The sequence below is a fragment of the Pyrus communis genome, chromosome 17 (assembly GCF_963583255.1).
Source record: "Pyrus communis chromosome 17, drPyrComm1.1, whole genome shotgun sequence".
In the NCBI taxonomy this organism is placed as follows: domain Eukaryota; kingdom Viridiplantae; phylum Streptophyta; class Magnoliopsida; order Rosales; family Rosaceae; genus Pyrus; species Pyrus communis.
In genome coordinates this window covers 16,525,377-16,550,423 of record NC_084819.1, presented here as the reverse complement: position 1 = coordinate 16,550,423, position 25,047 = coordinate 16,525,377, and the positions used below count along the sequence as shown (strand labels likewise).

The window sequence follows — 25,047 nt, the reverse complement described above, 5'->3', positions numbered from 1 at the left end:
CGGGTCCATGAGCTAAAGCCACAACTCAGAAGATTGATAGTCAAATGAAAGCGAGAGCAGGTAAATTAATATCAGAATCAAATAAGAATCCCCAGTACGTACTAGCTTAAGATCGTTATCAGCTTCTTCTCTAATCAAGATTTAGACTAGACATATATTGGTTGGTTGTGTGTAAGAGATGTCCATGGCCATACTTAACACAATCATTTAGAGTTAATTTTTTTTTTTTTTTTAACAAACGATATTATCTACAGTAAGGGGAGGGGGCAGGCTAAGTCTCACAATAGGTTAGCAATAATATAGTTCAAATTCGCCTTTAGCGAGACTTGAACATAAGACCTCTCACTTACAAGTTAATTAATAAATACATTGGAAGACTCTTATATCTCCCCCAATTAATTTGTGTTAGTTTTGTGTTAAACAACAATTTGTTTGTGATACTTTATGTAATCAACTGAGAATGAAGATTAGAGTTTGGAGAAAATAAAAAATAAAAAAAAGTCACCCGTCGAATGCATACCTCATAAAATGTCCAGGCCAGATGACAAGAGTCATGGTTGAGTTGTATTTTGATGTAAATGCTCGTAAAAAATTCAGGATGTAATGACTCCTTGTTCATTTTTTATGATATTTTTCACAGAAATTAACAACGCGGACGAAATTGATGTGTGGTTTATAACGTGAGGTAGTTTTATAGACCTTCAAAGTAAGGGACGAAAATGAGGAGTTTTGTATGTGCCCAAAGACAAAAGGTGATAAAAACCCATGATTCAAAGGGTTATAGGATCATTCGGAATTTAACAAAATTCTTGGAGAATTATTTTTCTTTATTTTTTTTAAGTGTGGGCCTAATGTCAGACTTTCATTTACCACAACATTCTGGACTCTGGATCCTCCGACTGAACCTGGCCTATCCATGTTGCCCACCCTCAAATAAAAGTTGGACCCAATTTTTGGGTTTGTTAATCTCTTTTTACCTTTTTATTTCCTGATTAAACTTTTTTAGAGTATGTTTTATTTTCGGTAGTTGTATTTATATATCTATTTTTACTTTTCACATTCTTCTTAATGAAAAAATTAACAAAGATTCGTAAGAGGTAAAAAGAGATGTTTGAATAACATTTTCCTTTATTTTTTGTTAAGTTTTCAGTTTATATTTTGTTAATTAAACTTGGGCTTTTAGCTGAAATGGTTTGATTACAGTCTCTAGCTGCTAAAATATTATATTATTAATTTAATTTGAGTCTGAGCCCGAGTTCATAGTTTCACTGAGGGTGAAACCGTTTTTTTAATGATCAGTTTTCAATATGTAGCCAATATCTCGTCGATATATTGTCTATATATATATATATATATCAATTTTTGATATTTCATTTCAATCAGTTTAACATTTTAGAATTGATTTTACATTATCTTAACCAAAAGATTTTGGATTTGCTCTAAAACCTCACTCCACCATTTTAGAACTAATTTTAGATTATTTTAACCAAAAGATTATGGATTTGCTCCCTCATCCACATCCTTTTGGGCCACGGCTTAAATCCTCACTCTACCACTCCTGAACTTTTCTATTTAAAGTGGAATAATTAAATTAAAAGTAACTAATGATGGCAATTAAATTAATAATACGACAAAATTATGTGATAGGTGAGCACTAATGGTGTGATTTTTTTCTCTTATTATATTATGTGATAGGTGAGGACTAATGGTGTGATTTTTTTCCCTTAAAGAATAAGACAAAACTGTTTGGAAAGAAAAAAAAAAAAAAGATGAAATGCTCTTTGAATTATCACTTTAATGAAATTTAGGTTTCTAAATTATTTTTTTAGTAAAATAAGTCTCTAAATTCATTAAAATTTGCTAATTTCATCCCTACTATTATATTCAAAGTTGTTTTAACTAGTTTTTTGTCAACTTAAGTCACTTAACACACTTTAGAGTGTAATACCGTCATTTTGTCACTTGTAAGCCCTTAACATTTCATATAGGTTGTGAATCTAACATCTATTTTATCCTCCAAAGTTAACTCCATACACTATTTCTTTATGAAAATTACCAATCTACCCTCCAATGTGTATCACATGCAAGTAACTTAGCTTAAATTAACAAAAATTTGAATATAGTAGCTTCGAATCTCATATTAGGGATGTAATTGACAGATTCTTATAATTCAAAAACTAATTTTTCTATATAAAAAAAATAGTTTAGGAGTCTAATTTTGGGAGTTTTCATGAAAATGATTTGGGCTAAGTTTATTTTAACAAAAAAATCATGCAATAACTTTATTTAATAAAAAAACTTAAATTTTAATAAAAAAACCTTTAAATTTTAATAAAGATGACAAAAGAACTTAAATTTTAATGAAAATGACACAATTTTAATATTTAAAAAAAAAGGACTCACGGGATCCGCGCTTGAACAATACTACGGTATTTGTGAAACTTAACAATACTTTACTATTTATGAAACTAAACGGTACTACACTATTTATTGGTTCAGATTCATAAATAGTGCCTAGTTCTTGGTTCACTTTCATAAATAGTGCCTAGTTATTAGGTCATATTTCATAAATAGTGTATAGAAATTGGTATAGTTTCATAAATATTGTCTCATTCTTAGTCGAGTTTCATAAATAGTGCCTAGTTCTTGGTCAACTTTCATAGGTAGTGTCTAGTTCTTGGTCATGTTTTATAAATAGTGTCTAGTTCTTGTCCAGTTTTATAAATAATGTATAGTAATTAGTACATTTTCATAAATAATATCTCTTTCTTGGCCTAATTTCATAAATACCGTCTCGCCCAATTTCATAAGCAGCTATTTTTAATTTCGTTAACTATTGAAATTCCCAAACCTTTCCACTTATTTTTCCCTCCTCCAAAACACAGACAAGAACAACTAAATTATCAATATATTTGCAAAATGATCATAACTAAATTATAATATTCCAATAATTTGCAGATATGAAGACTCAGATTCCCATCATCCTTTATTTTTTTCTCTCTTTCTCTTATGTCTTTACCATTAAATAAAGTTAGTAGACGGTTTTTTGTTAAAAATAAAAGTTTTGAAGACCTTTTCATTAGTTTTCTTTTTAATTTTCATTCACGTGATAATTCAAAAATTAAATTAGCAGTTCACTAAAAAAAAAATAATAAGACAAAACTGTTTTCATAAAATTAATCCAAAAGACCTTTATCAAAACAAAATTAGTGAGCAGGATTACATATTTATGTTTATTATTTTTTTTAATTTGCAGAAATTAAAATCAATTTACAAAGTCAAACGGCAACACCAACCGCCAACAAGCAGGGCGTGCTCCCTCCAAAATTTGGCAATTTGGCAATTTGGCTGTGCTCACTCACTCACTCACTACCGCTTCCGACTCGACGATCATTTCCCGATGGCGACGATCGCTTTTGGTTCCGGCCTTGTTTCAGTTCGCTCCGAGCAAACCGACGCTTTTCGGAGCTCGCTGCTGTACACCCAGAACTTCAATTTCTTGCGGTTGAAGAGAAGCTGTGCTTCGTCGATGACGCGGTGGCGCGGCGTCGGAGTTCCACGCGCCACTGCGGAGGCGGTGGGCGGTCGAGTTATTGAGAGGGGAGAGGAGGTAGAAGAGAAGGAGAAAGGTAGCGTTCTGAGAGTTGGCGTCGTTTGCGGAGGTCCCTCGGCGGAGCGTGGGATTTCTCTCAACTCGGCTCGATCAGTTCTCGATCACATTCAGGTAAGAGTTTCTTCACTATAGAGTGTAGAGCTGGCTGTGATTTTCTTTAGGTTCTGTTTGGATGCTGAGAAAATAGTGAAGTAGATAGTGAGTGAGTAAATTGTTTGCTTTGAATTTGAAACAGGGAGGTGATATACATGTGAATTGCTATTACATTGACGCTGGCCTCAATGCATTTGCAATATCCCCTGCTCAGGTTCGTTTATGTAAAAATGCATTAATTGATTCGAAAATTTCGTAACTTGATCTTCTAAAGTTTGTTAATTTTGCACATTTATATAGGTTTACTCAAACACTCCCGCGGATTTTGATTTCAAACTCGAAAGGTAAAATCTTGTGTATTTGAAGTTTGGAATTAGGTGACCTTGTATGTTGATCTGCCCAAGTATTTGTTTCTGTAGCCTTGCCCAAGGTTTCCGGTCCTTGTCTGACTTCGCTGAACATCTCGCTGGCTCTGTGGACATAGTGTTCCCAGTCATACACGGTCAATTTGGTGAAGACGGTGGCATTCAGGTGTACTATAGCATAACCTTTACTACCATTGCAAGTTTTCAAGATATACACATAACGGTGCATTTATTTTCTGTTTCTTCCCTTGGAATTTAATATTTGAACACATGATGTTGCAGGAGCTGCTGGAAAAGTATAACGTTCCATTTGTTGGCACGGGGTCAAGTGAATGTTGCCAAGCATTCGATAAGGTATCAGATGACAATCGACAGTGATTTTTATTTCAATAAACATACATATGTAAGGGAAAAAGAAAGAAGATGACAATATCTGTGTGATTTTGAGTTATCGCAGTACAATGCTTCGTTGGAGCTCAGCAAACAAGGATTTATAACAGTACCAAGTTGTTTAGTACAGGTACTTTAGCTAAAATTTTCTTTATCTAGATAGATGTGCTTTTTCTAGAGACACTAGGGATTAACATCTGTACAGTAGTACGTGACTAAGTCATAACATTTCCAACAACCTAGACCGGGTAGTCTTCTGTAAGTTGCACAACCTGTGTCCATGCGTGATGACATCGTTAGTTGACGTTTTGATGTTTGTTTCTGTCACTGATTTTTAGTATTGATATTGGTTTTTAAGGACTTTAACTCGGATATTTATTTACATTTTTGTGAATTTTGGCATTGGATGTACTTGGTCCTTCAGTTTCTCTGACTTTAATGACCTGTAGGGAAGTGAAGCAGATGAATCTGAACTGTCAAAATGGTTTGCAAGAAATCGACTGGATGTTGAGTCAGGGAAAGTTGTGGTAAGACACATATCTAGTGTTGTAATGTAAACAAACCCATTTTTTAGTGCGATACTTTATATTTGGTCAGGTTATAAGATATAACGTCTTTATTACTTTGTTTCAGGTAAAACCAGCACGAGCGGGATCAAGCATTGGTGTTACAGTTGCATATGGTGTGGCTGATACTTTTAGCCAGGCTAATGCAATTATTACAGAGGTAGTTTTCGTTGTTTCTTTTTTGTCCTTTTTGAACTCTTGTAAATATTTCAAGAAAATTTAAGTAGTGTACATGAAGTTGGACCGAGTTAATGTGAATATGAGTTTTTATGAAAAAGAAGGTGCAATATCTTGATATTAGTTTTGCAAGAACAAGGTTTTAGTAAAAAGCATTTCTCATGAAACTTGTGCTCTTTTTATGTATGATAGGGAATTGACTCCAAAGTCCTTGTAGAAATATTTCTTGAAGGAGGGAGTGAGTTTACAGCGATTGTTCTTGATGTGGGGTCTGGATTAGATTCCCATCCTGTTGTATTACTACCAAGCGAGGTATGAATGAGTCATGATTGCATTTGCTTCATTTCATTGTATTGGAATTAATTGGTTGAAATATCATCCTCACTGTGTAGAGAGGATGTAGGTATACTACGTATGCAATAGGGACTACTGTACGATGAATATTTGGATTAATATTAGTCTTTAAAATGACCAGGTAGAACTTCAATTCCATGACAGTGTTGATAAGGATGCAATTTTCAACTACAGGAGGAAATATCTTCCAACACAACAGGTAGACCTTACAAAATCACACGATATGTGTTAGACCTCTAGACCTTACAGAATCACACGATATGTGTTAGACCGCTAGTTCATCTTTCTGATTTTTAGTATATAAATTGCCAAACAGGTTGCTTATCATACCCCACCTCGTTTTCCTATTGGTGTTATCGAAAGTATTCGAGAAGGAGCATCTCAGTTATTCAGAAAGCTTGGTCTTCGTGACTTTGCTCGTATTGATGGATGGTTTCTCCCTAATTCTATTCATGTACCAACAATGTCAGATAGCAAATTTGGAAGGACTGACATGGGTACAATATTCTATACTGACATTAACCTGGTAGGAGTGGTGTCTTATAATCTCAATGATATACATTCCAGGTGTTGATCCTTCTTATCTTTTGACACTCTCTTTGTTGATTCATCAGATTAGTGGGATGGAGCAGACCAGCTTTTTATTTCAGCAGGCCTCGAAGGTTATTCTGTTTTTAATTGTCTTGTAACGGGAGTCATTTTAGCTTCTTTATGGTGTGACCATGTAACTGATTGTTGTTGTTCAGGATCATAATATTTTAATATTTTATATTAATCACTACAATAGCATTTGTTATGAAAATGTTAAACATTCCTTTAAGAATGGTTTTTAGAGTATAGGCAATACATGGCATGCAAATCATGAAAAGCTTGTTATGCATGATACTCCCCAGCCCACACACCATTCATTTTTTCATTCACTCAGTACTTGTTACAATAATCCTTTTGGTGCCACGACCTTGCCTGAAAGCCCCATTTTGGATCCAGGTTGGATTTTCTCATTCAAATATTCTCCGGAGCATAATCCGTCGTGCTTGTACGCGGTATCCAAACCTTGCACCATTTTGTAGTGCATCAGATCATGTTCCTAGAAGATCAAAAACTTCACTGCGTAGTGAACCAGTTTGCAAGGGTAAGCGCAAAGTTTTTGTTATTTTTGGAGGAGACTCGTCAGAGAGACAGGTATCTCTTATCAGCGGAACAAACGTTTGGCTTAATTTGCAAGCTTTTGACGATGTAAGCATCCAGTTCATGGGGACCATAGTTTTTTTAGTTTACAATATGCTTAATGGTTTGATATGCTGAAGTTGCGATTTAAAATGTTTAGAATGGAGACACTGACTGAATTTTCATGACAATACATAGAAGTATGGAGTAGGATTTGGATAGAAATCCTATTTTGGAATTAAACTGCTGAATGTATAACCATGAGTCAACTAGCTTTTACACTCATTGAAAACTTTTAACTTTTGTCATTTGTTTTCATTTAGAAGAGGAACATTTCATCAAATCTTGGAGTCTGTGTTTGAAGAGTTTTAGCAGCTTCTTACAAAGTTCTTGAGACTATCTTCAGTACTTAATGATTTAGAACTAATTCACTCTGTAGATAAGTGTATTTTCATTGAAAGTATTATTTAATTAATCAAGTGCATGACAGTATGATTTTGTCTAAAATTGGCAATCTTGTTGCCTACAGCTTGAAGTGATTCCATGTTTGCTTGCCCCCACAATTGTCAAAAACAAGGTTGATTTGAGTTCCAGAACCGTTTGGTCTTTACCGTAAGTCTCTCCCTCTCTTGAAAGTTTTCTCATTTATTTGAAGTACAAGTCCCCTAAACACTGCTTTCATAGCATTTAATTAGGTTTCTTTGTGAACAGTTACTCTCTTGTTCTGAGACACACCATAGAGGAAGTTCTTGATGCATGCGCAGAGGCAATTGAACCAGACCGAGTTGCTCATACATCTCACTTAAGGAACAGAGTTGTTCACGATCTTACAGAAGGCTTGAAGAAACATTCTTGGTTTACGGGATTTGATATCACTGATGAACTGCCCGTCAAATTATTGGTTGAACAGTGGATCAAGCTAGCCAAGGAAGTTCAGGCTACAGTTTTTCTTTCAGGTTTTCTTTGCCAACCATTATCTGCTAGTGGTAGAATGATGATATTTGATTCTCTCCATTATATCAGTACAGTATAACATAATTACCATTTCTATGAGAAGAATTGGTGAGAATCAAGAACAACTTATTAGAGTGTGACTAGGCTCTATGCAACTGTGCTTAGAGATCAGAAGATTCAGAAATACTTACGAGGTTTACCTAACGTTATTTACAGTGCATGGTGGCATTGGTGAAGATGGCACACTTCAGTCTTTGTTGGAGGCTGAAGGGATTCCACATACAGGTTCATTCTAATCCACTCGGTTGAGGACATTGTTGTCTTTTTTGTTGTTGTTAACCATCCTTTTAATCTTTAAATTGAAGGTCCTGGGGTGATGGCATCAAAGATTTGTATGGACAAACTTGCAACATCCCTTGCTCTTAATCATGTATGCTAATTAAATGTCCAAGAAGATGAATTGGGCTTTTTTGATAGTTTGTGTTTGTATGACCCACATATTTTGCTACTTAACAAAGCATTCTGATCTCTTATAATGAACAGCTGTCGGATTTGGGAGTTCTTACTATCAACAAAGATTTGAGGAGAAAAGAAGATCTCATTAGTTCATCAATACCAAATCTATGGCATGAATTGACCTCAAAGCTTCACTGTGAAACATTATGTGTTAAACCTGCAAGAGATGGATGCTCAACGGGGGTTGGAAGGTTATGGTAGGTTTATCCTTGTTTACCTTTTCCTTTTTTTTATTATGTTTTGTTCAATGGTAGTGAATAGACTGGTAAGCTCTTTATGCATTCAATACCATAATTGCCTTGTCCTGCAATGGAGTTATGATGTACTCTTTCGGGTCAAATTTATTTTTGCATGCAGCTGCGCTGAAGACCTTTTAGTGTATGTAAAAGCATTGGAAGACTGTCTTCACCGGATTCCTCCTAATAGTTTCTCTAAGGTATAAAATGGTTTAATTGTAGATCTTCTCAGTATGGCCTCTTATCTCTTTCTGGAGTTTCATTTCAGATATATTTGTTACAAATGTTCGTTTATATTATTTTTCACTAAAAAGTAAAAATATTGCTCCATGTTTTCTGCGACTATTATCAATAACCATGAGAAAGTAGAATGTAGCTTGTCCTTTAGGCTGTACAACATTTGGCTTGACTGCCTCTAAGTGATTGAGATCCATGCTAATTCAAGTCTTTCCATTCTCTGGCTTCCTCCAAGTATTCACAAGCCTTGTCACTCTTCTTCACCAAGTGTGTATTGTCTTGGAAGTTAACATCTTTATCTAGGATTAGTAGGTGATATTAGCTGGAGAGATACGAATTATGTATAACACACACATATATATCATATTGCTTCTTCTAATTTTATTTAGCCATTTTATAGAAACTATATACCACCTTCAAGTTTGATCTTGGTTTCTGATGTAGGCGCATGGAACAATTGAGATGCCAAATCCCCCTCCAGAGCTCTTAATCTTCGAGCCTTTTATCAGGACCGATAATATAATTGTTTCATCAAAATCTAGAAATGAAAAGGGGCATCAGATCTTGTGGAGCGGAGAGAGTAGATGGGTTGAAATAACTGTTGGAGTTGTTGGAACACAAGGATCTATGCGCTCGCTGACTCCTAGCATCACAGTCAGGGAGAGTGGTGACATTTTAACACTTGAGGAGAAATTCCAAGGTAATCTTTTGTTGATTTTTTTCTTTGCCCCTTCGTTAATTTCCTGCTTACATGTTATTAATGATAAGTCGCTTGCATATGGCAGGTGGGACTGGCATCAATCTGACTCCACCTCCATCATCTATAATAAGGTTTGTCCAGAACCTTTATCCTCCTGTCACTGTTGTTAGTGGTGCTCTTCGTTCTCTGTTCTGCATTCTGTTATTCGAGTCAAAGATGTGTAGAAACTGCCGTTAAATAGGTCCATACATAGGCAGTAAAACTTTTTCTCATACGCCAGATGTTTCAGCGTCATTCTTGGACATTTTATTCTAAACTGACTGATTTCATTTAAAATGCAACTTCCACACTACGTTGCTTATTCCGTTCATATTGTATGATCCTCTCTCGTGTTTGACTTAAAAAGCTATTTTCCTTTTTGAGCTTTGCATGTTCGAATCATTAGTCTAATTTCTTTCTCCCCTCTTAAATCAGCAACGAGGCCTTGCAGAAATGTAAAAAACATATCGAAATAATTGCAAACAGTCTTGAATTAGAAGGATTCTCACGGATTGATGCATTTGTCAACGTGGACAGTGGAGAGGTATGATGTTTTTTCTCTGCTTAACTGATCGAGTTTGGAGTACTCTGCAAGAATTGTGCGCATGTTATTTGCTAACTCATTTTCATTCTGTTGTCAATTTCTTTCTGAAGGTCTTGATGATAGAGGTCAACACAGTGCCTGGAATGACGCCTTCCACTGTCCTGATTCATCAGGTACTCTATTTTTACTTAAAATTTTCTTTCGAGGGTTACTTTGCATCGATAATATTCTTCTGAGCCTGCAACAGAAACTAAATCGAACTATTTTGGTTTTGCATTCCATTAGAGGAAACACATTCGAAACAATTTGGTGTTTCAAACTTATTGAGGAAGTTTAAAACCTGTTGAAAAGAGGATGATCAAATGCAATACTGTTTAGAGTGAGGATGTGTATTGAGGAAGGAGGAACTGCTAACTAGGTCGATATTTTTCTTGTCCGTTTCAATTTTCAGGCGCTAGCCGAGGAACCGCCCTTGTACCCTCATGAGTTTTTCCGGAAGCTGCTTGATTTAGCATTAGAGAGGACCGTTTATACGCCTGAGTAAATTACTGTCGATATCTCTGTTGTTTTCGTCTTGATAAACTCGTTTTATTGGCGATGGAGGGAACCCTCTCAACTGTGACCTTATGGAATGACCATATGTATTTGTTTACTCAATGTTCATGTTTGTAGTTTATGTAGTGAGAAGATGTTTGTAATAATATTGTAATGTCAACTGGCGTCTGGCAATTAGTCCTTTTTATTTATTATTGTTTTTTTATGAAAATATATTTTAGAAAATAATAAACTTGCTAACCACTCATAGTCTCACTAGGTGGGTGGTTTTTTGTATTTTTTATTTTGTTGTGAATTTGTTTTTTCTGTTGAATCCCTAACGAGAGAAGGGCAATTTTGAAATTATGCATAAATTGTTTGGAAACAATGAGTTTTAATCCAATATACAAGTAAAAGTAAACAAAATATATGAGAAACCATACACCAGAGACCAAACTATATATATATATATATATATATATATATATATAGGCCCTTTATGCAAAGGGATCTTCATATTTTCAAAATATGTGGATTTGGGGTGAGGCACACTCCACATCGGACTTCAAGGATTCGAACCTCGATTCATACAATATCCTTGTAAAAATTCAATTCAATCCGAAACCATTTGCCTATATAATTATCAAGATAAAATTTTATTATTTCTTATATAACAAAGTATTCGTTAATTTTTTTGAACCCAATTAGATGTTTTAAACATTTCCGATTTGGCTAATATTTTTTAAGGATAATCTATAAGGTGCAACTTGAAAAATAGTCGGTTTGGATTGTTAAAATTTGATGTAGTGTAGACCTCACTACTAATCCTCATTTTTATAAAAAAAAAAAAAAAAAAAAATGAGGATCCCTTTGCATAAAGGGTCTGTGTGTGTATATATATATTATAATAGATTTTGCATGAAAAAGTATATTTTGAAGAATTGGTGACATTGTGGCAGCCAAAGTCATGTGTGATTTTCTGCCACCCCAAGAATTTGAATCATTTTTTTACATTTTTGTTAATTTTTCTTACCACTACAACAAACTATTATATTCATGTTCTTCAAAATATATTTTTCCCTGTGTGGAGCCTGACTCTTTCTGAGCCTAGGGAGTTCACCTTGTTTTGTGTTCGCAAAGCCCTCCTCGTCTTGTGTGCCTAGGTTTGCCTTGTTCTGCATACGAGTTGTCCACATCATTTTGCGCATCAGAAGCCAGCCCCTTTTTGTGTCCACGGAGATCGCGTCGTTTTGATGTGCACAAAGCCAGTCTTGTTTTTTCGTGTACAGGGCTAGTCTTGATTTGTGTGACGTATCCTGCCTCGTTCCATGCACAAGCATTTTCCATGCTAAAAGCCCACGTCGTTTTCTATGAGCAGAGCCTGCCTTATTTTACATGTCATGGTTCACCTCGTTCTGCATGAGCTGAGTCCATCTTATTTTGCGTGTGTCGAGCCCGCCTAATACCCATGTTTTTTGACAAAATTTTTTTATCTTCGCAAAATATTTTTCCTGAGCATTAAGTTAAACTTTTTAAGGAATTTGGAAGCATACAGTTTATTGAGCAACAAATGCATTTTAGTGGAATATTTGAGCTGAAAACTAAAAAAATAAGTAAAAAACATAATAGTGAGTCCTAGAACATTGTCAAATGGGGTTCGACACTCAAAAATCTCAAAGGAAAGTCTTAGCTTAACATCTTTATAATGTATTTGGAAGCGGATTTACAATTTATGGAGCAACAAGTGTATGTTTGTAGAATATTTAAGCTGAAAAGTAAAATAATAAGTGAACAATATAAAGATGTTAAAATGTATATTTTTAATTTTTTTTTAAATATTAGAGCTGTTAAAATCACCCGTGGGTGAGGTTTACACAAAAAAGAGCAAAATTTTATTTTGTTAAATAGTCTTTCACCCACTTTTAGTTGACAAAAAAAATTCTATTAATACGTCCATCTATTGCCAATATTAATTTCTTAGAGAACCAATCTGATATGAAAACGTAACCTATCCAGAAAGAGTTAAAAAGCAATTTATCAAATTTTAATTTTGAATAAATTTAAAATTTAAAACTTTGGAGTAAAAATAACAAAAACTAAAAACTCCCACGTTAGTGGTTTCATGGTTATGCTTCATTTCTTTTTTTCTTTTTTTTTTAAAGTAATTTTTTAATAAAATTATAAATTAGTTATTTAATTAAACATTTTAAAAGGCATAATCTACTATAAAAAAGGCAATTGCTAAACGCATATGTATGTGGCAAGAGATTAATTACTGTAAAATGTCAAGATATTCAGTTTGTTTTTGTTGTTCTTAACTCCCGAGACAAACAAACTTTGTAAAATAAAATTAACGTGTGGCAAGAGGCTAGTAGTTGTAAAATGTAAGAAATTCACTTTATTTCTGTTGTTCTTAACTGCCGAGAGAAACGAATTTTGTAAAATAAAACCGACAATTTATTGTTTACAATGGCTCACATTTTTGTTAGAAATACCAAACAAGTTAAAAACATTCCTGTTGTTAACTTGTTATTTGTTTCAAAGAGGCTATTTTAGGTGGCTGCGGGTCTGTTGTTACAAAACTCCCCAGTCTCCACCCCTCCCCACCACCACCACCCCAATCCACTCAGCCCTGAAAGTCACTAAGCCGGCCACCCCTGCCTTACTGGTCGCCATCCCACAGCCCGCAAATCCGACGCTGTCCGAAGACGTTGACTCTTCAGTGGGATCGGCGTCCTCGGCAGCAAACTGGAAACACCCGAGGCTGTCCGAAGACGTTGACTTTTCAATGGGATCGCCGTCCTCGGCAGCAAACTGGAAATACCAGACGCTGTCCGAAGATGTTGACTCTTCAGTGGAATCGTCCTCGGCAGCAAACTGGAAACACTCGGTCCTGTATTTGTCATTCCTCTGCTCAGTCATCTACTTTTTTCAATCCCAAATCTCTCACAATTTGCTAATCGGCCATCGGCCTGTCAGGGTTAAAAAAACCAGCCCAGATCTTCCCCTTCGTTTCCGGTCCGACGGAACCTTCAAAATCCTGCAGGTAATTTACTCATCGTATTCTTATGCTTATACTGTATGATCTATAAGATTAACTAAATGATTAGGATTTTAATGGGGTTTTCGTTAATTAAGGTGGCTGATATGCATTACGGGAATGGAAGGTTGACTCGCTGCCGAGATGTGTTGGACTCCGAGTTTGACCGGTGTTCTGATCTCAACACCTCCCACTTCCTGAGGAAGATGATTGAAGCTGAGAAGCCTCATTTCATTGCTTTTACAGGTACATTTTTTTTGTTTCTCCGACATATGTTTTATGATTTTTTGTTTTGTTTTTGTTTTTGTTTTGGTTGGCTGTCTGAGTTTTTAGGTGTATATATATATATATATATTTTTTTTTTGTGGATATTGCTCCATGATAATTTGATTAAGATGCTAAACCAACTTAATTGGTTATCAAAGCTTATTAAACATCTAAACCAAGAAAAACAGTCACATCAAAGTCCACACAAGGATGAATGCTTAAAACTAAAACTTGTTGATTATCTCTAGGTTATATATTAGGTGCAGCTCTTGCCTCTGGACCGTCATATTTTTTTACCTTCTATACCAAGGCCTAAGTTCTTCATGCAGCACATTATTTACGAGGTGGCAAAAAGTTAAATGTGGCCTTAGTTGGTTTAGGAACAGAATTTTTTGCCATTCTACCGTACCATACTATTACCATACCGATTTTGTGCCATTTTGTATGCCAAATGGTAATTTTATCGAACCAAAGATATTTGGTATGGTATTGGTATCCAAATCCTACCGTGTGTATATATATATATATATAGAGGGAATTGTAATATAATACTAATTACTAACATTTATCTTTAATATATTTCATTTAGTTTGCAAATTGAAGTCTTCGACTTCTATTTGATTTGGTTTGGTTTGTAACCCTAATATCTATAATCCTTGATGTATGGTTTGACTCGTTAAATGTGTGTGAAATAATGATGAATCTTGGTTGTATAAAGCAAAAATCGTTTTGGGCCTGAACAAAAAAATAATCCTATAGCAAATTGGTACAACACCATCACCATACATGTCAACCGGATTTTATGACAAACAGAAATTTGGTATGTCAATGATACTAGATTTTGTCATACCAAAGTTTGGTATGATAATTCGTATGAGGATTTTGGTATGGTAACCATATTGAACCCACCCAATTCATGCATCCAACGAAGCCATAATCCGGTAAACTTAATTCCTCAGTTATGCAAGTGTTCCTAAGTGAATGTAGGCACCAATTATCTGAAAAGAAAGCCAACTGTACTTATAGTTTACAATGTGTTATGGCCCAACTTTCAACTGCAGACGCACACACAAGTATCGGTTTTGACTCGGTTCTTGCAAACAGGAGATAATATATTCGGGTCAAGCTCTGTTGATGCTGCTGAATCCATGCTTAGAGCATTTGGTCCTGCCATTGATTCAGGAGTTCCGTGGGCAGCAATTTTAGGAAACCACGACCAAGAATCTACGATGACACGTGAGGAACTGATGTCTTTTATCTCACTTATGGATTATTCAGTTTCGCAAGTTAATCCATTAGCTGAGGATCTCTCTAAAGGAGGAAGCGCGAAAAACATTGATGGATTTGGCAATTATGATCTGAAAGTATATGGTGCCCTGGGATCCTATTTGGCAAACACAAGCATCCTCAATCTTTTCTTTCTTGACAGTGGAGACAGGGAAACTGTTGAAGGAGTTCAAACTTATGGTTGGATTAAGGAATCTCAACTCCATTGGCTTCGCGACATTTCTCAGGGATTTCAGGTATACTTTCAACAAATACAATGCATAAGAACAATGCGGCTGCATTTTGTTTCATTTGTTCTGGTGATTATGAATTGAATTGAGAAACTTTTCATACTTGCTTGGTAAAGTGAAATTTTCATTAAAATTCACATATTCATTTCCGTATTTAGTGGAAATGTGTTCCCTATGTTTTCAAAAAACATTAACAACCCCCCACTCTTGTTTGCAAAATTGCAATTCCATACCTGCATCAAGTTGTTCATATTGTATTTTGTATGATTTGCTCATCATGTTCGTCCTTTCCCCACAAGGGAGGTTTCATTAGATTTAGATTTCATTAACATGTTGCAAGAAACATACTAACAGGGCCACATTGGATATCTAGATCGCTCAGCAGAGGCTTTTCCTCCGGACAAACCACCAGCGCTTGTATTTTTTCATATCCCAATTCCAGAGGTCCGGCAGCTGTGGTACAAAAAGATTGTTGGCCAGTTTCAGGAGGCTGTGGCATGTTCAAAAGTGAACTCAGGAGTTTTGCAGACCCTTGTATCCATGGGAGATGTGAAAGCCGTGTTCATGGGACACGATCATACCAATGACTTCTGCGGGAATCTTGATGGTATTTGGTTTTGTTATGGTGGGGGCTTCGGGTACCATGGTTATGGAAACGCTAGGTGGCCAAGGAGAGCAAGGGTCATATTGGCAGAACTTGGGAAGGGAAAGAAAGGCTGGATGGGCGTTGAGAGGATTAAGACATGGAAGCGTCTTGACGATGAGAAACTGAGCAAGATTGATGAGCAAGTCTTGTGGAAATATGAACCATCAGGATAGTCCCGATTCATAAGGTATCCTATTTCTACTAAAAAAATTCTTTTGAGGGTTACTTTTGAGCCTGCAGTGGAAATTAAATCGAACTATTTTGGTTTTGCATTGCAATCGAGGGAACACGTAATTATTCAAATAATCACTCTTCATTGGTAATTGAAAAAAAAAATTGGTATTTCAAACCGTTGAGGAAGTTTAAAACCTGTTGACAAGAGGATGATCAAATGCAATACTGTTTAGAGTGAGCATGTGTATTAAGGAAGTAGGAACTGCTAACTAGGTCGACATTTTTCTTGTCCGTTTCAATTTTCAGGCACTAGCAGAGGAACTGCCCATGTGCCCTCACGAGTTTTTCTGTACACTGCTTGGTTAGTCCGACCCTAGATTCGAGTGAATGGGGAGCACCCACAGTAGACCTTGTGAATATAAATGAAATTCACCATGTTATTACTTGTAATCCAAGTGGGGAATTATGTACGGTTCTTTAATTAAATTTGTGAAATGATATGTTATTTCATTGATTGATTAACGTAGTTTGACGTTAATACCGTGCATCTTTGATTCATGGATTTGATTAATTGACGTGATTGTGGAGTGTCGTTGGATATGATTGTTATTAATACGATTAGATTAGTTGATCAATGTGACTAGAGGACACTATTGTGCTTTGTTGATTCTTTGATATATTACATGCTATGAATTGCGATTTTATGTTGAAACATAGTGATTTATATGATGAATGAAATATAAACCTTGATTGTCATGTGGGCTCGTTATGTAGCTTGAATCGAATAATTCATGCTTGTCAAGTCCAAATGATTGATTGAGGAATGTTATGCCTTTCGGCTTGAACGGATTGTGATGTATGTCAAATTGTAGCGAAGGGTGAACTACGAATGGCTTGATATCCTTTTAGGGTACGTAGGCAGTCTAACGAGGAGGCTAGATGCAGCCATAAAGTATACGAAAAATTACAATGTGATTCGATTCTCGAGTTAAGCTTTGCCATATCCCGGAGGCGGGGTATGTTAGATATACATGTAATTAGTAACGTCACGTGTCTATCTTGAACGTATGTCAGGATCGGGACGTGACAGTTTATACGTCTTAGTAAATTACTGTCGACATCTTTCTGTTGTTTTCGTCTTGATAAACTTGTTTTATTTGGGTTGGAGGGTACCCCTCTCAACTGTGACCTTATGGAATGACCATATGTATTTGTTCACTCAATGTTCATGTTTGTTGTTTATGCAGTGAGAAGATGTTTGTAATATAGTAATGTCAACCGGAAAACAAACTTGATTAAGGCAAAAGCATCAGAATTTCACAACTGTCGGGCAAATTTACGCGGTTTTCATTTCTTTTTCTCATGTAAATATTTGTTTGTTTTAATGAATAACATGCTGTGATTACATTCAGAAGGCGAATGTTGTGTAAAAGAATGCCTTTTTTGTTTCATTTGGATTGTGGATGAACTTTTTGGGCTACATTTTATGTCATCCTTTCAGTGCTTCTGACTAAGATATCATCACTACCTAAGACAAGATATATCGTCACCGCTATTATAGGATCCGATCTGTAGCAACCACTAATGCCCTGTTTGAGATTGGTCCTATAAGGGCTAAAAGTGATTTTCGACAAGCATAAGTGCTTCTAACTGCACTCTGTAGAAAATTTTAAACGCACGTCTTGGAGAAGCATGCGTTTCATGAAAATTTTCTACTAGTTAATACTAAAATCACTTTTAGCAAATATGGTTCTGACTAGAAGTGCTTTCTGCAAAAGCAAGCTCAAATCAACGTTAAGATTTTGGGTTCGAAAGAATTAGAGTTTCATCTTACAGTGAACAGAAATCGGACTTGGGAGTTGTTACTATCAACAAAGATTTGAGGGGAAAAGAGGTCTCATTACTTAATCAATACCAAACGTAATACATGCTATGAATTAACCTCAAAGCTTCTAATCTTCTCCTCTCCTCGGGGACCAAAAGATAGCAACAATGAGCGCCTATTTGTTTCGATAGATAAGATCAAATTCTCTAGGTTAGTGGATGAGAAACGCGGGAGCATATCGACTGATATTCCACTCCATTCCCTGCGTTCCATTGGTACCAAAAGGCCAGTTGCGACCGTGGTATTAAATCGATGCAGCTTAGTTTTTGTGCTGTTTTTCTTAAATCCTGCAAAACAATCCAAAACTTTCTTCACTCCATTTTCCCTCGATGTACTTTTCCATCAGATAATTAGAATGCACGAAGACATTTCAAACCGGTAATAGGTTTGTCAAAACACTTCTCGAGAACTTGGTTAGATTGAACTGTTTTTTCGCTGTCTGTAAGCTGCAGATCTTTTTATCCTTCTTTTTTGGTGGGAACTGGGATGACATATGTCACCAGTTGAAAGACCGGAACTTGTGAAGGACTTGGTAAAGACAGAAGACAGACAACAAATTTCAACATCAATGTACTTGATATGTATGTGTTCCACTGTTCCTCTCTGATCATCAGTAGCCACAGCAAGATCTTTTGAATTCATAGGTAACAATTCTCTCTTTTCTGGATTTCAATGAATTTGATCATGGGTTTTCGCCCTAGTGATGTCTACTTTAGCCTTGCCTAGTGTAGTGATTCAACTTCCATGGCGAATGAATTTTTAGTTTGTAATCTTCTTTTACAAGAAGGAATTTTTTTGAGTTTTGTCCATTGTTTGTTTCGAACTCTTCATCTTATGTTTATGATTTTTGGGATTCTGGCATTGAATATCTGATGTAATATTAGGATATTGAACGTGATTCCATGAACTTGTAAAAGATACCGATCGAGGTACAGTCTGGTTCAGCATTCTGAATTGCAGTTTCTTTCCGAATGCAAGAGATTCATTGTATAAATTTCAGTTTTAGCTGCAATGTGACTCCAGCTGTGGTAGTAGCATAAAAGAGATTGATTAAAGACTTAACTTGAGAGTGAAGTACCACTAAGATGGTTACGAGGCTGATGACAACAATGTGCTTTGTTTTTCGAAATCACAAAGGGGACGGCTTACTTAGTCACAAAAGGTCACAGAACAGATGAAATATCAAGCACTGCACCTTCTTCAAATAGGCAAGGTTTTTGAAAACGTTTCAAAGGGATTCTTTCTCAGAAGATTGATTGGCCATCCCCGAGTAAAATCTGCAGAAAATGGATCAAGAATCATCTGAATATGGCACTCGTTTTGTGGATAATCTGTGTTGCTGTCTCCGGAGCAATCCTTTTTCTCGTGATGACAGGAATGTTAAACCATGTCCTACCGACGCAGTCACAGAGAAATGAGTGGCATGAGATTAACAATCAAATTCTCAATGCTCTCGTCACTCTCATGAATGTTTACCATCACCCGAAAAGGATATACTGTAAGAACGGAACTTACAAGCCCCGTGAACAGATGAACATTATGGTCGTTGTTGTGTTACTCCATCTGGATTGCTTTGCTCAGTATGCCTTGTGTGCGCTTAACTTGGGATACAAAAGATCTGAGCGACCGCCTATTGGTGTTGGTATCTGCCTTTCAGTTGCAATTGCTGCTCCTGCAATTGCAGGTGTGTACTGCATTGTCAGCTCCCTTGGCACGGAGTATGAAGTTGATAGCGAATCGCAGGATCATATTCTCACAAAACGAACATTTGAATCTAGAAATGAGCAAAAGATTGCTGAATTTGAACCCCAATGGAGAGGGGGTTTATTTGATTTTCAAGATGATATTGCAACATCACATCTTTCTTTTTTCTGCTCCTTTGTGTTTTCGGGTGGAACACCGATAGGCTTGGATTTGGCAACATGTATATGCACACTGCAACATTTCTCCTCTTCCGCACAGCCCCATTTTGGATCCTCAGTTTGGCTGCCTCCCATATCGACAACGAAATTGCAAGAGAAGCCTTGATTTTAACTGGCATTGTCGTTTTGTATATCTGGTTTGCTGTACGGTGGCTTCTGGAGAATCCAAATGAGGAAGAGATTCAACTTGCCGGCGAATAACTTATGCTGTGGAAAGCCTGCAGTAACAGACTTTGATGAAGCTCCTGTTTCCTCCAAAATACAGAGAGAAGAAAATATCGAACCGAAGACATAAAAAGCAAGGAACTAGTGATGAAGCTCTCGGAAGAGTGCAGGCACTATTATGTGTTTTTGATAAACATAAATCTGTTTGAATCTTAATATATACTTCCTCAGTTCCATCATATCCTCTCGTATGTCTTCAATCAACTTTACCTGTAGTATGTTGCAATGAACTATAAAAGTATACTGCACCTTTAATACATATTGGAAATTTGTTTCACGGGTAGAGAATTTGGCAATCAGTACACCCTCTGGCACTACTGTTGTGTGTAGAAAAATTATGAAAAACGCAATTTGGGGGGCCGAAATTGCTGCTCTTATTTTATCAGAAGAGAACTTAAGGTATTGAAAGCTAAACAGGGTATACCGAAATCGCTACTCCTATTTTATCATAGGAGAATCAAAGGTATCAAAAGATAAATTGGGAGTACCGAAATAAATATCCTTATTTTCTCGACGGCTAACTCACCGTGGTTTGGCCGGAAAATGGCACGAAAGTGGCTATATTGGTCTCGAGTTAGCCACTTTCGAGCCATTTTCCGGCCAAAACACGGCGAATTATCCCTCAAGAATGATATCATTCTCTTTATCTCATTGAGAAGTATGATTTTCGTTTTTGAATCACTCGATTTCGTTGAGTATTGAAGAAGTTATGAACGTTTAAAGTTTACCCAGTTTCCGGCAAGTTTTCCAGTTTTTGCGCGGACCAGTCACTTTTCAGGCTGTTTGCCGGCCAACTTCGGCAACCATTTGGCTTCCAAATAGGTATAATCATGTTCTACACTTTTCTATCTTTATTTTGATATATTATGGGTCAAATTTGGTAAAGAAACGATTGAGTTACGAAGCTTTGAAAATTGCCTAAATTTTCAACCAAGAGCTCGAGACACTTAATGGAGTTTTTAACGGAATGACCAAAATAATGAATGGTGGACAATCTCAGAGACCATTTCTATTGATTTTCAATCTCAAGGACCAAAGTGATGTGTTATGCAAATTTTAGAGACCATTTTGGTTATAAAGCCAAATAAACTTAGCATAAACCTTTTTCATAAAAGTATCCTTTTTTTTTTTTTTAGTCAAAAAGAGATTTTATTAAACAACCACCACATAAATTACAAGCAAACAAGACACAAGACACACCTATTAACAAACAAAAAAAGGGCCTAAGACTTAAAAAACAAACAAACATAGAAAGAGCCCACAGAAATAGTAAAGCCCAAAGAATTGCACTGCAACCGAGAAATTGAGAAGCTTCCACTGCCATTCCACCATCAGCATTCCAGTCCATTCAAGCAAAACCCAATCCACCGTCGCCGAGTAATACCTCACCAGACGCCATCTCTTACCCCGAAAAGTTACCTGAGCACAGTCATATAAGCAGGGGATAGTCGGTAACAGAGTGAGATAAGCTAACTACATGTATGAAGCTTGAGGAAACCCACAAGCAACACTGCCAGAACCTGCAGATAACAAAGAGAAAGTGGTGGTATTGGAAACACCCGAGCCGGAGTAAACTCCGAAACTCTACACACGATCTTAGTAGGAAACATAGCTGAAGATTGGACCATGGGATAGCCGGGATGAGAAATACCTTTAGGGGGCGTTTGTTTGCCCTCACTAACTCGGACTGGACTGGACTGGACTAGCCATTAGTCCAATACTGTGTTTGTTCCATGCTGGGACTAACATTAATGAGACTAAAGGGGACTAGCATGGACAAAACCCTTCACTAAGAGGTCTTAGTGAGACCCCCCAATAACCATGGGACTAGCTAAGACTATCCTCTATTTCTCGTCCTTGTCATGCTCAACGACCACTCTCGACAGACTCCTCGTCATTGCCGGTCACCTAGATCAATCATTAACTTCCCGACTCTCTTTCAGATCCATTTCACAACCAACTTACATATAAAATATACCAAATTGAAGCTGGGAGTGACAAGATTACGATTTTACTTGAATCGAGGCCAAAATGTGGTCGAATGTGGCCGGAAAATGGCCTGGAAGTCTCGGCCTGTTTGGGCTTCTTCAAATCCATGACAAATTCGAGCATGCAAAGCTAAGATCTCGGTCCAGGGATGGTGATGAATTTTTTGGCGGTGCTAACTTCATCCAATTTAATGAGGGTTGGCCAAAAAACACATCGGGAAACCTGCAACTCGTCGGGAAAATTGGAGCCGTGAGGTTCCGTTCGAACAACACATAGCTAGAGAGGGAGGGAGGACAGAGAAATAGAGACTGGAATCAATAAGGAGTTTGACCAGGAATGAGAAAGAGACATGAATTGAGAGGTCTGAGAGGAAAAAAAGAGGGAGAGGGTGGGACGATGAGAGAAGAGGAAAAGAGTGAGACGGAAATGGTAGGAAAAGATGGAAAAAAAGATAAGATCATAATAAAATATTAATAATTTATATATTAAATAAAATAATATTAGAATTTGTTATTATCCAGCTTCTTAGTCCAATACTGCACCAAACGCTTCACTAAGTTAGTCCAGTTTAGTCTAGTCTAAGCCAATCCAGCTTAGTCCTTGAAGCTAATCCAGTCCGAGATAGTCCGGCGCAACAAACGCCCCCTTAGGGTTAGAAGAATTGGGCAGACTAGATTTAAGGAGAAACAATAGTAAAAGCAAAGAGAGAAGAAGGAAAAGGGAGAGAAGAGGACACGAAAATCGACCCCAGTTGAAGCTAGGGCCAATGCCACTGGTGAAACATAGGTTTAAAAGTCTTACACAAACAGTGAGAATGAATCCCAGTGTGAAGAGAAAATCTCTCACCTCGGAGAGAAAGTTTGAGAGGCGGACTTTTTCTGATAAGTGAAAAAGATGGGAGTTTTACTGTGCTTGTTTTTACTGCAGTAAATAAAGGAGAACTACATCTTTATTCCGTTTTAACCACACAAAATATGCATGCATAGAGCTAATATCACTATGATTTTGGTGACAACTCGCAAATTCCCCTAATTAATGGTCGTGATGCTGCTGAGGAGTAAACTCAGGTTCAAGCCTATGGTGCAGGATGAAGAAAGTTGAGGTTCCATCATAAAATTAATTGGTAATATAAGAAATAGCATCCAACTTACTCATAAGCCCATGCAAAGTTCTTCTTCCTATCAATGTGAGATTCATTCTCAACACGTCCCTCACATGTGGCCAATTTTTAAGCCTAACACGTGGACAACATATGTCGTGTGAAGCCACGAAGAAAGTTTAGGTTTCACCATAAACCAATTAGCAATATAGGGAGTAGCCCAACTTACTTATAAGCCTATGCAAAATCATTCTCCCATCAATGTGGGATTCTTTCTCAACACAGGACATTCTTATCATTAACAAGATCGTACAAACTAAGACATCAACAATTCATCAAACAATTAAATAAATGGTTCCATTTTGAAGAAATTGAAGTGCCTAAACCAAGCTTATGAAACATTAAAATGGGATGACAACTTAAGAATTCGGTCGTATTAGTTTGTTGGGAGAGTCGGTTAAAGGGGATCACATTGGAAGATTTCTCTCCGAGACTCTAATAGGCAATTGAGTTGGGATAAAATGAAATGGTTTGACTACAAACCTATTTATAGACAACCAAATGTTACCATTCAATATATGTAACTCTTGTTGAATGGATGTAATCCTTATAGAGTGTAACCATCTATTCAAGGATTGTACCTCTTTATACATTCATCGTATCCAGTTCAATATTTGAGTGATGTATCTCTTCACTATAAAACAATACCCATTTTTTTAGAGTCACGAATCTTAGCAAATTGGCGTATCTTTTTATGTGAAATCACCATCATATAGATCATTATTATTTCACCAGAGACATTCATTTCATATTTAGAAGTAAAATTTTGAATTTATTAATGACAAATTGGAATTTGTTTTTACCAAGAATGTTTTCATTAATCAGGAACGAAACTTGGATCTTCAAAAACATTTTTACGAGTTGTTCCATTTCATCCGATAAACTACACTTCAATTTTTCTTAACACATCCAAATCATGCACAGTTCGAACTCAAACCTCCAAACCACAAGTACCCTTTATTTAATTTTTCTCCATATCCCATATTTTTTTCTTGCTAATTCACAACATCAAGTCCTCTAATTAAAATTCTAAATAGCAAGCAATAGGGCTGGCAAGGAGCGGTGGAATAGGTCATTCGGCATGCTCTCCCACACAGTGAAGCTCTCCCACCCCTCCAGCTTCAGATCCCTCACAGTCAGCCACGTGTTAAAATACTCCCTGAACTGCGTAATCAACCCATCTTTGAGGGTCCACGCATGGACCCAGTAGGCCTTGGCCCCTTCCCATCCCTCGGCAATGATCACACCATCTCCAATCTCTGTGATGCTTCTGGGCTCGAACCTGAAGTCAGTGTGGCTGGACTTCCCTGTGAGTACGCGCATCATGTGCTGGCTCATTGGGGGGCCATGGAACCACCATTCTAGGTCACTGGCTAGAAGCTTTCCCACTGTGTCTGTTTTGCCCTGTGCCAATGCCTTGTAGAGAGCTTCAACAATTGCCTTGTTCTGCATTTTTGGTAGATTGTTAGAGAGGAGAGAGAGAGAGGGGGGGGGGGGGTGAGGAGGATAGGAAGTTAGCGGAATTAACTAGGAATATTATTGGCTTTTGCTCTCTAATTTGGGTGCATGACAATATGGCTTTATTGGACCACTATTTATAGCGAAACGAGGAGCCTGAAGTTACATGGCTATGGTTTAAGAATAATAAAAAAATATTTAGATCCCTGTTAAGTTGTGACTGGTCATCGTCTCTCTTCTTACAAATACATCGTAGTTTTATATTTGTATAATTTTTATC

General features: G+C 36.7%; 3 protein-coding genes and 1 pseudogene across 4 annotated transcripts; 3 read left to right on the top strand and 1 right to left on the bottom strand.

The window, feature by feature from the left end:
• Positions 1-3,371: 3,371 nt before the first annotated feature.
• Positions 3,372-10,675, top strand: LOC137723455 (uncharacterized). Its single transcript, XM_068462653.1, has 24 exons — positions 3,372-3,724; positions 3,849-3,920; positions 4,007-4,050; positions 4,126-4,237; positions 4,354-4,425; positions 4,529-4,591; positions 4,911-4,988; positions 5,095-5,187; positions 5,397-5,516; positions 5,680-5,757; positions 5,875-6,084; positions 6,173-6,220; positions 6,546-6,794; positions 7,255-7,337; positions 7,437-7,681; positions 7,896-7,964; positions 8,045-8,109; positions 8,223-8,392; positions 8,553-8,631; positions 9,113-9,368; positions 9,454-9,499; positions 9,843-9,951; positions 10,062-10,124; positions 10,403-10,675. The coding sequence occupies exons 1-24, from the start codon at positions 3,401-3,403 to the stop codon at positions 10,493-10,495; spliced, it is 2,841 nt and encodes a 946-aa protein (XP_068318754.1). The 5' UTR covers positions 3,372-3,400; the 3' UTR covers positions 10,496-10,675.
• Positions 10,676-13,035: 2,360 nt separating this feature from the next.
• LOC137722602 (probable inactive purple acid phosphatase 28) lies at positions 13,036-17,580 on the top strand. 2 transcript variants are annotated; one of them, XM_068461644.1, is made up of 5 exons: positions 13,036-13,531; positions 13,624-13,771; positions 14,897-15,315; positions 15,664-16,142; positions 17,377-17,580. In XM_068461644.1, exons 1-4 carry the CDS (start codon positions 13,274-13,276, stop codon positions 16,126-16,128), a joined length of 1,290 nt encoding a protein of 429 aa, XP_068317745.1. In that variant the 5' UTR covers positions 13,036-13,273; the 3' UTR covers positions 16,129-16,142; positions 17,377-17,580. The 2 variants fall into 2 exon arrangements, with proteins under 2 accessions (XP_068317745.1, XP_068317744.1); XM_068461643.1 differs by lacking the exon at positions 17,377-17,580 and adding an exon at positions 16,436-16,674.
• Positions 17,581-19,244: 1,664 nt separating this feature from the next.
• On the top strand, positions 19,245-20,231 carry LOC137722106 (uncharacterized; annotated as a pseudogene).
• Positions 20,232-24,251: 4,020 nt separating this feature from the next.
• LOC137723750 (wound-induced protein 1-like) lies at positions 24,252-24,801 on the bottom strand. The gene has a single exon (XM_068462942.1). It carries the CDS (start codon positions 24,759-24,761, stop codon positions 24,339-24,341), a length of 423 nt encoding a protein of 140 aa, XP_068319043.1. The 5' UTR covers positions 24,762-24,801; the 3' UTR covers positions 24,252-24,338.
• Between the last annotated feature and the right edge of the window lie 246 nt (positions 24,802-25,047).

Excerpts from the sequence above, each read along its gene's own strand:
- LOC137722602 (XM_068461644.1), top strand. The coding sequence starts at position 13,274 with ATGGGATCGCCGTCCTCGGCAGCAAACTGGAAATACCAGACGCTGTCC. Across the intron at positions 13,532-13,623 it reads GAACCTTCAAAATCCTGCAG|GTGGCTGATATGCATTACGG; the intron begins GTAATTTACTCA and ends TCGTTAATTAAG. Across the intron at positions 13,772-14,896 it reads TCATTTCATTGCTTTTACAG|GAGATAATATATTCGGGTCA; the intron begins GTACATTTTTTT and ends TCTTGCAAACAG.
- LOC137723750 (XM_068462942.1), bottom strand. The coding sequence starts at position 24,761 with ATGCAGAACAAGGCAATTGTTGAAGCTCTCTACAAGGCATTGGCACAG.
- LOC137723455 (XM_068462653.1), top strand. The coding sequence starts at position 3,401 with ATGGCGACGATCGCTTTTGGTTCCGGCCTTGTTTCAGTTCGCTCCGAG. Across the intron at positions 6,795-7,254 it reads ATTTGCAAGCTTTTGACGAT|CTTGAAGTGATTCCATGTTT; the intron begins GTAAGCATCCAG and ends TGTTGCCTACAG. Across the intron at positions 9,952-10,061 it reads TCAACGTGGACAGTGGAGAG|GTCTTGATGATAGAGGTCAA; the intron begins GTATGATGTTTT and ends TTCTTTCTGAAG.